The following is a 13,138-nucleotide window of genomic DNA, read 5'->3' as shown; positions in this document are numbered from 1 at the left end:
TTTATCATTAAATCAAAATGAATGAGATTTCTCTCTCATCTTTCCTCTCTTATTTTCCCTCTTTCATTTTAGCTTTCATTTTGTCGGTTTCTTCTACCTTTTCCAATTCTTTAAGAATTTTTAGCTTCTTCCATTTTCAAATTCCTCTTTCATCAATCTTCATCAACAATCTCGCTCAGTTTCGTCAAAGTACTCAGGTATTTATTAGAATTATGAAGTTTATTTATCTTTCTACGTTACCAAATTCATTTGGGGTAATTATTTTGTGTTTTTAAAATAACTTTTTAAATTGTTCTTATTAATTTAAATAAAAATTAAGGTAGTTTTCTTGTATTTAATTTGTAAACTTTTTTGATTCCAGGTATGGATGATGAGCATACTGTAGCTTCTCGAATGTAGAACTTGAAAAATCACATTACTATCATTTGTGTTAGGATATCTTTATATTGTGAGATATATTTTGGTAAATATTAGGATATCTTTATATAGTGAGTATATTTTGATGAATATTGGTGAATATTTTGTTAATATCTTGTTAGGAGTTTTTTAGCAAGTTAGGTTTGAAGATTTGAAGACAATGAAATTAGGATTCATGAAAATACAGTTTTTTTTTTTCATTCTGATTAAGGAGTAACTTCTTCTTTTTTTATATACATAAGCACTAGCCTCTATTTTAGGAAACTAACTATATCCTGTATATTAACAAAGGTAACTGAATAATACAAATATATAACTGAATAATATAAATATGTAACTGAATAATATAAAATACCTTCTTTTCCATACTCCCCCTCAAGTTAGGTTGTGGGATCACCGATGCCTAACTTGCATGAAGTGCTATTGAAGACCTCTGATGAAACAGCTTTTATGAGAATGTCAGCTAGTTGGTCTTTCGATCTAACAAAAGGAAGACGGATGATCTTGTTTTCCAGTTTCTCCTTGATAAAGTGACGATTAATCTCTACATGTTTCGTTCGATCATGTTGGACTGGATTTTCGGAAATGTTTATTAATGCTTTGTTATCACAATATAGAAGATTTGCCTGTGTCTGGTGAAAACCTAGTTCTCCTAGAAGTTTTCTGATCCACAAAATCTCTGTAACTCCTTTTGCTATCCCTCTGAATTCTGCTTCAGCACTGGACATAGCAACTACCTTATGTTTCTTACTCTTCCAAGTGACTAGATTACCCCTTACAAGGGTGAAGTACCATGAGGTAGACTTCCTGTCATCCTGATCACCAGCCCAATCTGCATCTGTGTAACTGATAAGATCAAGATTATCATTCTTTGAGTAGAAAACTCCTTTATTAGTGGTTCCCTTTAAGTATCTCAGGATCCTCAGGATTGCTGCCATGTGTTCCACTTGAGGTCGATGCATGAACTTACTTACAATCCCTACTGCATAGGCGATATCTGGTCTCGTGTGGGATAAATAGATCAGTTTTCCGACCATTCTTCTATAACGATCTTGATCTGCCATTCTGCCCCTTCAACAATTTGTAGACCATGATTAGCTACCATAGGAGTCTCTGGCGGTTTGTAGTCTAACATGCCTGCTTCTGCTAAGAGATCTAAAATGTACTTTCTCTGATTGATGAATATCCCCTTCCTTGATCTTAAAACTTCTATCCCAAGGAAGTATTTCAATTGTCCCAAATCCTTCATCTCAAACTCTTGGAATAATTTGCTCCTGAGTCGATCAACTTCCTTATAGTCGTTTCTAGTAATCATCATATCATCTACATAGATCACGAGGCATGTAATTTGGTTTCCACTCCTTCTGAGAAATAGAGTATGGTCTGAGTTGCTCTGCTTGTAACCAAAACTCTTCATTGCTGTAGTGAATCTCCCAAACCATGCCCTAGGGGATTGTTTCAAGCCATATAGTGCCTTTTTAAGTCTACACCCCTCTCCTTGGTTATACTTATCTAAGTACCCGGTGGTGGCTTCATATATACCTCTTCTTCAATCTCTCTATGTAAGAAGGCATTTTTTACATCAAATTGAAACAGATGCCATTCTTTATTTGCTGCTACTGAGAAGAGAACTCGAATGGCATCGATTTTAGCCACAGGGGAGAATGTTTCCGAGTAGTCTACCCCATAAGTCTGTGTGTACCCTTTTGCAACAAGCCTTGCTTTATACCTCTCAATGGTTCCATCAGCATGATACTTGACTGAAAAAACCCATTTATAGCCAACCGTCTTCTTATGACTTGGTAATCTACACCTCACCCATGTTCCGTTTTTCTGGAGAGCCATGATCTCTTCATCCATAGCTTGCTTCCACTTTGGTTCTTAGAGGGCTTGTTCAGTGGTCTTCGGAATAGTACTGGAATAAAAAGATGCATTGAAGGCAACAGCTGTTTGTGATAGTTGTTCATCATCCAGTCTACAAATAGGATATCGGGCTCTCTGGGATTCATACTCAGGATCATACCTCTTAGGAGGCATTCCTCTTGTACTTCGAGGGGGCACATTATATTTCCTGGGGACAACAATACTACTTGGCACAATATCGTCAGTAGTTATATCAATAAAAGAAGTAGGAGAGCTCGATGTTACCTCTTGTTCGGCCGGATGCTCAGGGACTGGAGTAGTAGTCTGATGAGATGGTTCAGTAACAATGTCAGTGGCAATATCAGTGGTAGTGCCTACTTGTTCTTTGGGAGCTCGACTGTCAGCCAAGGGATGAATCAACCAGCTGAGATCCTCACTCACACACTCCCCCTGAGATCGAGGCTGGGTGTAGTAGGTATATTTTTCAAAGAAGTCACAATCCATAGTGGTATAAAGTTTGTTATGGACAAGATCATAACATCAATAGCCCTTCTGTGCAGTGTCATACCCAAGAAACACACATTTGACTGCCCGTGGTTCAAACTTGGTTCGTACCCTAGATGGAAGATGGACATACACAACACACCCAAATATGCGAGGAGGAAAGGAATGAGAAGAGGGAACAGGAGTGAAGGTATTAAGGGTGGCAAGAGGAGTCTGGAATTTGAGGATTTTAGTGGGGAGTCGGTTTGTGAGATAGGTGGCAGTAGCAATAGCCTCAGGCCAAAAATGGACAGGTATATGAGTGTCAAACATGAGAGCCCGTGCTACCTTAAGAAGGGTATGGTTTTTACGTTCAGCAACCCCATTTTGTTGTGGAGTGTCGGGACAGGAGGTTTGATGAACAAGACCATGATCAAGAAAAAATTGTTTCATTGCAACAGAGATATATTCACCACCATTATCTGAGCGAAGGATTTTAGGTTTTGCATGGAACTGAGTGAGAATCATGTTATAGTATTTTACAAAGACATCAAAAACTTCAGATTTGTGTTTCAAAAAATAAACTTAGCACATTCGAGAACAATCATCAACAAATAACACAAAATATGAAAAACCATGAGGGTCAATATGTGGGGCTGGACCCCATACATTAGAATGCACTACATCAAAGGATTTTGGAGCACGAGTATTACTGGGAGATTAAGAATGTTTATGACTCTTAGCCAGTACACATGTTTCACAATCTAGGGATGTAGTACAATTATTAAGAGAATGAAAAAGTCATTTTAGATAACCTAAGGATGGATGACCTAAACGACGATGCCAAGTACAACTTTCAGAGGTTAAAAGCATAGTACAGTTTAAGTCCTTGGTTAACTAACTAACCGACAATAATTTATGAGACAAACTGGGAATTAACAAGCAGTTTTTAAGATGAAGAGAAGGAGAAATATTGATTGGTCCAGCTCGGGCAACCAGTACATACGCCCTATTAGCTGTCTGGATATGGGTTCGGTTAGTAGGATGCGTGGATAAAAAATCACTGGGGTCAAAGGTCATTGTATCAGTCGCCCCACAGTCAAATATCCATTGAGAATTAGTTTGATGGCTAAGAAGGCTTTTGGAATTTGTGTGGTGTGGGCCAGAAGAGGTTTTGGGCTTGGGGTTTGAGATTGGGCTGGAGGGTTGTGAGGGTGGGTGTGAGTTTGGGCTGAAGGGTTGGGAGGGTAGATTTAGGTTTTTGTGGTTATAAATAGGTGGGTTGGGTTATGAATTGGGAGTGTTCCTTTCCCCTTGACTGACGGCTGTTGCTTCTCTCTCTTTTCGTTTTTGTTTCTCACCATTATTATTGTTGTCTCCCTGTTCTGTGGTTACTGTTGCCTCTCCTTCCCTCTTGCTCCAGCCTCTTACTTCACCTGATTTCAGACATGATGCTGGTTGATCGGCAGTACTAAGGTTAGCCTTGCTGCCAGTCCGGCTTGCCGGTGTCTTGGTGGCAGCTTTCCTTTTCTGTAGATCATCCCACCACTCGGGGTACCCCACAAGTTTGAAGCATCCCTCCTTTGTATGTCTGGAACCACCACAGTGAGTGCGTCGGAGTTTTCTCCGGTCATCCTCTTCTCGGCTTTGTTTCTCGTGGCTAAACCCGATCCAATCTCTGAGGGACTAGTTCCCAGTGATGAGACGCCGTTCATAATTCTCCAGCGTGTGATTTCCCGTCTGATTATAGCGTAGGCTGTCTCCACCATTGGTAAAGGTTCACTATTGAGAATGTCCCTTCTTTCCTTGTCTAGGTTATCGTTAATCCCAGTGAGAAATTGGTAAAGTCTCTGTCTTTGTATGTATCTATTGAATTATGTTATGTCCTTTGAGCATGTCATTGGATTTGGCATTCTCCGATCGATTTCTTTCCATAGTATGTTGAGTTTACCGTAGTAAACTTCTATGGTGTCGTTGTCCTGCCTTAATGTTGCTGCCTTTAAACTTAGATCAAAGATTTGCAGTTCGTTCCTACAACACCCTAAGATACTTTCGATTCCTTGCCATAGGCTATGTGCAGTTGTGTAGTCTAGGAATTGATTGACAATTTCTCCATCTATGTTCTCAATTATCCACGCTATGACCATGTCATCTCTTTGTTCCCATTGGATATAATTGGGATCTAACGGTGGTGGGGGTCCGGCAGTGATGTGACTGAGCCACCCCCGACCTCCAATTGCTACGTGCATTAACTTGCACCATTTTGTATAATTGTGGTATGTAAGTTTCTCTGAAATTTTGATTGATGTTGGGTTTTCAATTTGATTGTTTACTTTGTAGAGTTTCTGGAACATCTGAAACATCTGTTCCATGGACATTAGGGTTTTCTGTGTTTGTTCTTCTGGTAAATCGGCCATTTGCAAGGTTAGATACGGTAGATGATGAGTCTTTCCCGGATCTAAATCCTAAGGCTCTAATACCATGAAGATTTGAAGACAATGAAATTAGGGTTCATGAAAATACAGTTTTTTTCATTCTGATTAAGGAGTAACTTCTTCTTTTTTTATATACATAAGCACTAGCCTCTATTTTAGGAAACTAACTATATCCTGTATATTAACAAAGGTAACTGAATAATATAAATATGTAACTGAATAATATAAAATATCTTCTTTCCCATAAGGTTAATATTGTATGCCTATATATTTGGGTTGAATGGTAAAGGCTCGAAAAGTCATTTTTTTCCTAATTATGTTTATTGAAGTTTGACATGGTATCAATGAGCCCTCTAAATTAGAGAATTTTTTTTCCACACACAAACCCCAACTTTGTTCTTCTTTAATTGTAATGACTGGAGGTAATGATGTTCTGCCCCCTAGGCAACGTGGTAGGGTGGTGGCGGTGTATTTCAATGAGCTACGTAAATTACAAGATGAGTTGGCTAGTTATGTCAAAATTCCCAAGTGTACTTGTGCAGCTGCTTCTGACTATGCTAAAATTGTTGATTTGATACATTTTGATATTTGGGGTCCAAATAGAGTAGTGTCTAGTTGTCATGCTAAATATTTTCTTACTATTGTGGATGATTATTCTTGTGCAACATGGGTATATTTGATGATTCGAAAACATGAAATGGGCAATTTGGTTTGTAATTTTTATTCTTTGATTAAAACTCAATTAATAAAAAAATTAAAATTTTGAGAAGTGATAATGGGCAAGAGTTGTTGAGTTTAAGGTCCTTTTTCGAAAAGAAAGGAATATTGCATCAAACATCATGTGTTGATACTGCACAACAAAATGGTCGTATTGAGATAAACATAAGCACATTTAAATGTTGCGCGAGCTTTACGTTTTCAAGCTAAATTACCGAAGTATTTTTGGGGGGAATGTGTTTTAGTTGCGGTTCATCTTATCAATTTGACTCCGATTCCCATTTTACAAGGAAAATCCCCTCATGAATGTTTGTTTGGTAAACCTCCTTCTTATGATGAAGTGCGTGTTATTGGTTGTTTATGTTATGTTGTGAATAATTTGCGTGCTAAGGACAAATTTGACTCGAAATCTTGACAATATCTTTTGTTGGTTATCCATATGGAAAAAAGGATGGAGGTTTCATGATTTAGACACTAATGAGTTTTTAATAAGTCGTGATGTGCAATTTTTTAAAAATAGTTTTCCTTTTATTGATATATTTGATGAGTCGGAGAAAGTGCAATGGGAAAATTATATTAATCAAGTTAGATTGTGGAATGAAGACAACTTTGATAATGATTTGCATGTGCCTACACATGTTCTTGAGATTGTTAATGTTGCTAGTGTGGCTTCTTTGCCAGATATGCATGTGCCTAATAATGATCCATTAGTGATGGTGTTGCTACTGTCTCTATTGAGTTGAGGGGGAGATTGAGTGCTCACAGTGACGTGGCAGGGGGTAATACTCCTACCTATGTTGAAGTTTTGGATCGTGGTCATCGTACAAAAATCCTTTCCTCGAAGCTTCGTGGTTATGTGACAAATACGGTTGTTCGACAAGCTATAGACCTCACTCCATCAACAACTACTGCTCCCGTCTCTCAATCACATTCTTCAGGTAAACAATTTGATATAGCTTGTTATGTTGATTATAACAATTTTTCAATGAGACACAAGTGTTTTCTAAACATCAGTTTCGAAGGGTAAAGAGCCTTCCTCGTTTAGGGAATTTGTGAAACATAAAGGGTGGTGCAAGGCAATGAAAGAAGAAATTGATGCCCTTGAACGAAATGGCATGTGGACATTGGAGGACTTACCTCCAGGAAAGAAGGCTATTGGTAGTGATTGGGTGTATAAAATTAAACATACTTCTACAGGTGAAGTAGAACAACTTAAAATTCGTCTTGTTGTGTATGGCAATCGACAGGTTATAAGTGTTGATTATAATGAGACTTTTACTCCTGTGGCAATGGGGACCGTTAGACTTTTTCTTTCCGTTGCAAGTTCTTTAAATTTGGAGTTACATCAAATGAATGTTCATAATGTCTTTCTTCATGTGATTTGGAGGAGGAAGTATATATGCAATTACCTCCGGGTTATAATTGTTCTATTCCATGGAAAGTTTGTAGCTTGTGTAAGTCTCTATATCGTTTGAAACAGGCTCCTCGGCAATGGTTTTCTAAATTTTCTAACGCATTGAAATCCAATGGTTTCAAGCAATCATATACAGATTACTCTTTGTTCAGTTATATTCAAGGAACGGTCTGCCTTCATGTTCTTGTGTATGTTGATGATCTTATTATTATTGGTTCGTTTAATGATGCTTATTCGTTTTAAAAAATATTTGAGTATTTGATTACATATGAAAGACCTTGGTATGTTGAAGTATTTTTTTGGGTATTGAAGTTGCTCGTAGTCCGGAAGGTATACTTTCGCCTCAGCGTAAATATGCTTTAGATGTGTTATCTGAGGTAGGAATGTTAGGTTGTAAGCCTATTGATACTCCTATGGAGCAGAACCATCGTCTTGCATATGCCAAGGGGGAGCCATTCTCTCAACCTAATCAGTATCGTCGCTTATTTGGGCAACATTCTCTCAACCTTATTTATCTGCAACTCGTCCAGAGTTGAGTTACTGTGTTTATACTCTTGCAAAGTTTTTGAGTAACCCGCAGGTGCAACATTAGGATGCGGCAATCAGGGTACTTCGCTATATCAAAGGTAATCCTGACCAGGGTATATTGTTACGTCCTATGAAGGACATGTGTTTGCTTTTGTGATAGCGATTGGGCAGCGTGTCCTTTGAATCGTCGTTCATTATCTGGTTATATGGTTTTTCTTGGTCGTTCCCCTATCTCGTGGAAGACTAAGAAACAACTGACAGTATCTCGTTCTTTCGCTGAAGCTAAGTATCGTGCTATGGCAGTTACAACTTGTGAATTAAAGAGGTTGAAATCTTTGTTGTCCTCTCTAGGTATTTTGCATCCCAAGCCTATGAAGTTGTATTGTAACAGTCAATCTGCTCTCCATATTGCTCAAAATCCTGTTTTCATGATCGTATTAAGCTTATAGAGGTAGATTGTCACTTTGTTCGTGATGAATTGGTGAATGGTAATCAAGCTACTACGTATGTTCCTACAGATTATCAGTTAACAGATATTTTAACAAAGGCACTTGGGAAACGACAGTTTGTTTTTCTTCTTAACAAGTTAGGCATTCGTGATTTACATGCTCCAACTTGAGGGGGAGTGTTATGATATCTTTATATTGTGAGATATATTTTGGTGAATATTAGGATATCTTTATATTGTGAGTATATTTTGATGAATATTGGTGAATATTTTGTAAATATCTTGTTAGGAGTTTTTTTTGGAAAGTTAGGTTAATATTGTATGCTTATATGTTTGGGTTGAAAGGTAAAGGCTCGGAAAGTCCTTTTTCTCCTAATTGTGTTTATTGAAGTTTAACAATTTGGGAAGGTTTTGATGATGTACATGGTGGATTTAAATTTAACCCAACTTTTTCAATTTTTGATTTTTAGTTGAATTTAATGGTGTAATTCCCTAGGTCATGCAAAGTTTAAATTTAACCCAACTTACAATCTTTCGGTGTGTATTAGTGTTTTTGATATGATGTAAGTTGGCATTAGTTGTGATGTGAATTGGCGTTAAATCTAATTTAAATCGATATTAAGTCTCATATAAGTAGGTATTAACTTTAATTTAAGTTGGCATTGAGTATAATTTAAGTTGGCATTTAGTATGATGTAAGTTGGCATTAGGTCTGATGTAAATTGGCATTTCAATCTGATGTAAGTTGGAATTATGTTTGTCGTATGTTGTATGTTGACATTATATATGTGGCATTATAACTGACATAAGTTGGCATTAATCTGATATAAGTGGGTATTAAGTCTAATATAAGTGGATTTTAAGTCTAATATAAATTGGCATTGAGTCTGATGTAAGTTGGTATTAAGTTGATGTAAGCTGACATTTATTGATGTAAGTTGAGCTTTTGATTGTTGTAAGTTGACATTACATATGTTATAGGTTGGCATTATAATTGTTATAAGTTGTCATTAGTCTAATGTAAGTTGACATTACTTCTGATATAAGTGGATATTAAGTCTGATATAAGTGGATTTTAAGTCTAATATAAATTGACATTGAGTCTTATGTAGTTGGCATTAAGTTGATGTAAGTTGACATTAGGTATAATGTAAGTTGGGTTTAAATCTATTGTAAGCTTGGTTTTTCTTAATCTATATTTATATTATATTTAAGTTTGGTTTTAAATCTTTTGTAATATTACATTTATGATTATTCTTGTTAATATTTGTTTATGTCATTTAATACTATTTTTTATGATTGTTTTGTATATACAGGGTTGACAAAAACAACTATACTAATTGCAAACCACATCTCTTCTTCTGTAATTGTAAAGAAAAGATCAAGCTTACATCTGCTTAGATTGTTGTTGTGAATCAAATAGGCTTCAATGGTTGTTAATGGTTCGAAGAAAATCAGAGCGAAGAAATACATCTCAAAGAAGATGTAGTGTGTAGGGGATTGAATAAAAAACAATTTAATTGTGTGTATTAAGAAAATTTATGATATTAAATTATGTGAAATCGTTTATTGTTATTATTTGTATATGTTATGACAAAGATTTTGTGTATTTTTAAATCCTTTTACGTTTTAAGGATTTTGTGTTTTAATGCATACTTATATCATCCTTAATTCTTACTTATAGTATACTAATTAATGCCTAATTAATCAGACGTAGTGCCAACTTACATTAAACTTAATGCCAACTTACAACACACTTATTTCCTACTTATAGTATACTTAATGCCTACTTACATCGGGGTTAATGCCAACTTACAGTACACTTAATACCTACTTATATCATCTTAATTTATATTTATATCATATTTACATTTCATACTTAATACCTACTAATATCTTATCTAATACCAATTTACAACATAGTTATTGCATACTTAATGTCAATTTACATCATACTTAATGCCAATTTACATCATAATTAATGCCAATTTACATCATACATAATGCCAATTTACATCATACTTAATGCCAATTTACATCATACTTAATGCCAATTTACATCATACTTAATGTCAATTTACATCAGACTTAATGCCAATTTACATCAGACTTAGTGTCAATTTACATCGTACTTAATGCCAGCTTTCATGACACTTAATAGCTACTTACATCAGACTTTATGTCAACTTACGGTACACTTAATACATACACTTAATACATGTCAACTTACATCATACTTAAAGCCTACTTACATAAAACTTAATGTTAACTTACATCATATTTAATGTCAACTTATAGCACACTTATTACCTACTTAAATCAGACTTGATGTCAATTTATTTCATACTTAATGTCAATTTACAGTACATCAGACTTTATGCCAATTTACATCAAACTTGTTGTCTACTTACTTTAAACGTAATGTCAGCTTACATTATACTTAATGCCAACTTTCAACACACTTAATACCCACTTACATTAGACATAATACCAACTTACAGTACACTTAATACATATTGTATTTTCATCATCATGTTCAACGTCATTGTGTTCTTCCTCCTCAAAATAACAATTAGGTGTTTTATTTCAATTAATTTTTATAAAAACAATTTTAAAAGACAAAACAATAATTGGGGGTTTAATTTCAAAAAAAATCAAAAACCAAATATATTAGCCTTTCTTTTTCCTCCTCAAAACATCAACTAGGTGTTTTATTTCAATTAATTTTTATAGAAAATAATTTTAAAGACAAAACAATTATTAGGGGTTTAATTTCAAAAAAAATCAAAAACCAAATATTAGCCTTTCTTCTTCCTCCTCGAAACATCATCTGAGTGTTTTATTTCAATTAATTTTTATAGAAAACAAAAACAATTTTAAAAGACAAAATAATAATTAGGGGTTTAATTTCAAAAAAAAAAATCAAGAATCAAATATTAGTCTTTCTTCTTCCTTCTCAAAGCATCTATGGTGTTTCTTTATGGAAGTAATTGTGAATAAATTGGAAATGGAAGCATGAATGGATATTTGGATTTGAATTTTTAATTTTCATTGATAATAGAATAGAGTGGTTGTTCAATAATTAGCTTGCATCAGTTTTCAAGAAGAGTGTTAATGATGGTCATTGGAATATGAAAGCTTTTTTTTGAGAAAGGAGTCCTAACTACTAATTGTTGGCTGCTGTTATTATTATAATTATTTTTTTTATAATTAATGAAAAGGGCCTTGGCTTGAGGACCGTCTCTCATTGAGACGGTCTCTCAAAAGACCAGCTAAATAAAGTAGGACTTTTTAAAGACGTATAATAAATAAATAAATAAATAACATAGATTTTTGAGCCCATAAAAAATTATACTCCCTATTATTATAGCCCGTTTTGTATGAAAATATCTCACAGTGAGACCATCTCAAAACAAAAAGCCTTTAAGCTAAAAGTTTTTATTATTAGGCTATTTAATCCAAGAATGAGACATGTTTTACGGTGAGACCTTTTCGTACAAGAATTTGTCTTATTAAAATTGTTTCTAAAACTTGAGGAAATAAAATCTTTTAGATGATAAATATATTATTTTATTAAACCTAATTCTTAACAGTCTCATCGTAAGACATGTCTTAGATTTGGGTAAATAGTACAATAATAGAAACATTTAGCTTATATGACTTCTTGTTTTGAGGTCGTCTCACCTGAGAGGGTCTAATACAAGACGGACTTGCATTTAGCATGTCTTATGTGAGACTGTCTGTTTCACCATAAGACAAGAACATACTTATATAGGCAGTTTATTTAATGTTTATTTTAAAAAATTAATTAAGTAAATAAAAAATTATTTTTTTCATTTTTTTTTATAAAACTAAATATTCCGCCAGCTATATTAAGTCGTATCACCATAAGATGGTTTTAATAAAGAATAACTCATTCAATATTTAAATTAAAATTTTTAATATTATGATTATTAAATGTTAACAATTACTTCTATATTTTAGGGAAAATCTAACAAAATTCTAATTGTAGTGCTAAAAATTAGTTACAAAACTAAAGACACAATTAAGGGTTGAATAATGTAATACGTACAAGTGTTTTATCTAATTAAAATCAATAAAAATACATTTATTTGAATGAAAGATATTTTAGATGGTAGCAACACACCCCACACACCACACACCACACACCACACCCCACACACCACACTTGGTATGGTAGCAACATGCTCTTCTTAAATCTCTGTGAAGCAATCAGAAGCAATCATCTCCTTCTCCTTCGACTAATCTTCACCATCTGGGAATGGCATAACTGTATGTCATCTTGGTATAGGTATGTGTTCTTCCCTATTTTCGTTTGACGCTCCACAAAAAGACCACACACCACTTGTTGCATTGTTTTTTGGCATAATTAGGGTTTGATTTTTAGATTTTTTCATAATTAGGGTTTTTTTTTGAAAAACTAAGGTATTGTATTAAAATTAAAATCGTTATTAGAAGTCAATTAGTTGATGATAAATATGTGTACCATGTATAATTACATAATCTTACACTTGGGACACGTTTTATTATAAAAATACATATTGGGCTTCCAACCATTTATCTCAGGAGAGAAAAATCTTTTGAGCAAATTTGTACAAAGATTGATTTTCCTTTTGTTTATCATTGCACTCCTTCTTCTCTTCAATTTCTAGTGATATTTTTAGTGATTGAAATTGATTTGAGCTTCTACAATTTGATTCCATTGCTAAGAGGTAAGTTCTGTTGCTTGTTTGTTTCATTTCAAATGTTGTGATTTAATTGTGAAGTTATTGAATTTGCCAAGATACTTCTATTAATCAATTGAATTATGCA

General features: G+C 34.4%; 1 protein-coding gene across 1 annotated transcript; it reads left to right on the top strand.

Moving 5' to 3' along the window:
- Positions 1-5,610: 5,610 nt before the first annotated feature.
- On the top strand, positions 5,611-9,706 carry LOC130818597 (uncharacterized). Its single transcript, XM_057684760.1, has 14 exons — positions 5,611-5,907; positions 6,015-6,066; positions 6,161-6,268; positions 6,366-6,604; positions 6,655-6,853; positions 6,930-7,279; positions 7,396-7,543; positions 7,642-7,860; positions 7,910-7,955; positions 8,018-8,208; positions 8,307-8,421; positions 8,530-8,615; positions 8,802-8,868; positions 9,622-9,706. Exons 1-14 carry the CDS (start codon positions 5,611-5,613, stop codon positions 9,704-9,706), a joined length of 2,202 nt encoding a protein of 733 aa, XP_057540743.1.
- Positions 9,707-13,138: the final 3,432 nt, after the last annotated feature.

This window comes from Amaranthus tricolor, chromosome 7, assembly GCF_026212465.1.
Source record: "Amaranthus tricolor cultivar Red isolate AtriRed21 chromosome 7, ASM2621246v1, whole genome shotgun sequence".
Lineage (NCBI taxonomy): Eukaryota > Viridiplantae > Streptophyta > Magnoliopsida > Caryophyllales > Amaranthaceae > Amaranthus > Amaranthus tricolor.
Note: the sequence above shows the minus strand (reverse complement) of the source record. Positions and strands in the feature narration are given on the sequence as shown.

What these genes read in the sequence shown, in the direction of transcription:
- LOC130818597 (XM_057684760.1), top strand. Translation starts at nt 5,611, where the DNA reads ATGACTGGAGGTAATGATGTTCTGCCCCCTAGGCAACGTGGTAGGGTG. An exon ending in TGATGATCTTATTATTATTG is followed by an intron (nt 7,544 to 7,641) that starts GTTCGTTTAATG and finishes TGGGTATTGAAG; the next exon opens with TTGCTCGTAGTCCGGAAGGT. An exon ending in ATTAGTGTTTTTGATATGAT is followed by an intron (nt 8,869 to 9,621) that starts GTAAGTTGGCAT and finishes TTGTATATACAG; the next exon opens with GGTTGACAAAAACAACTATA.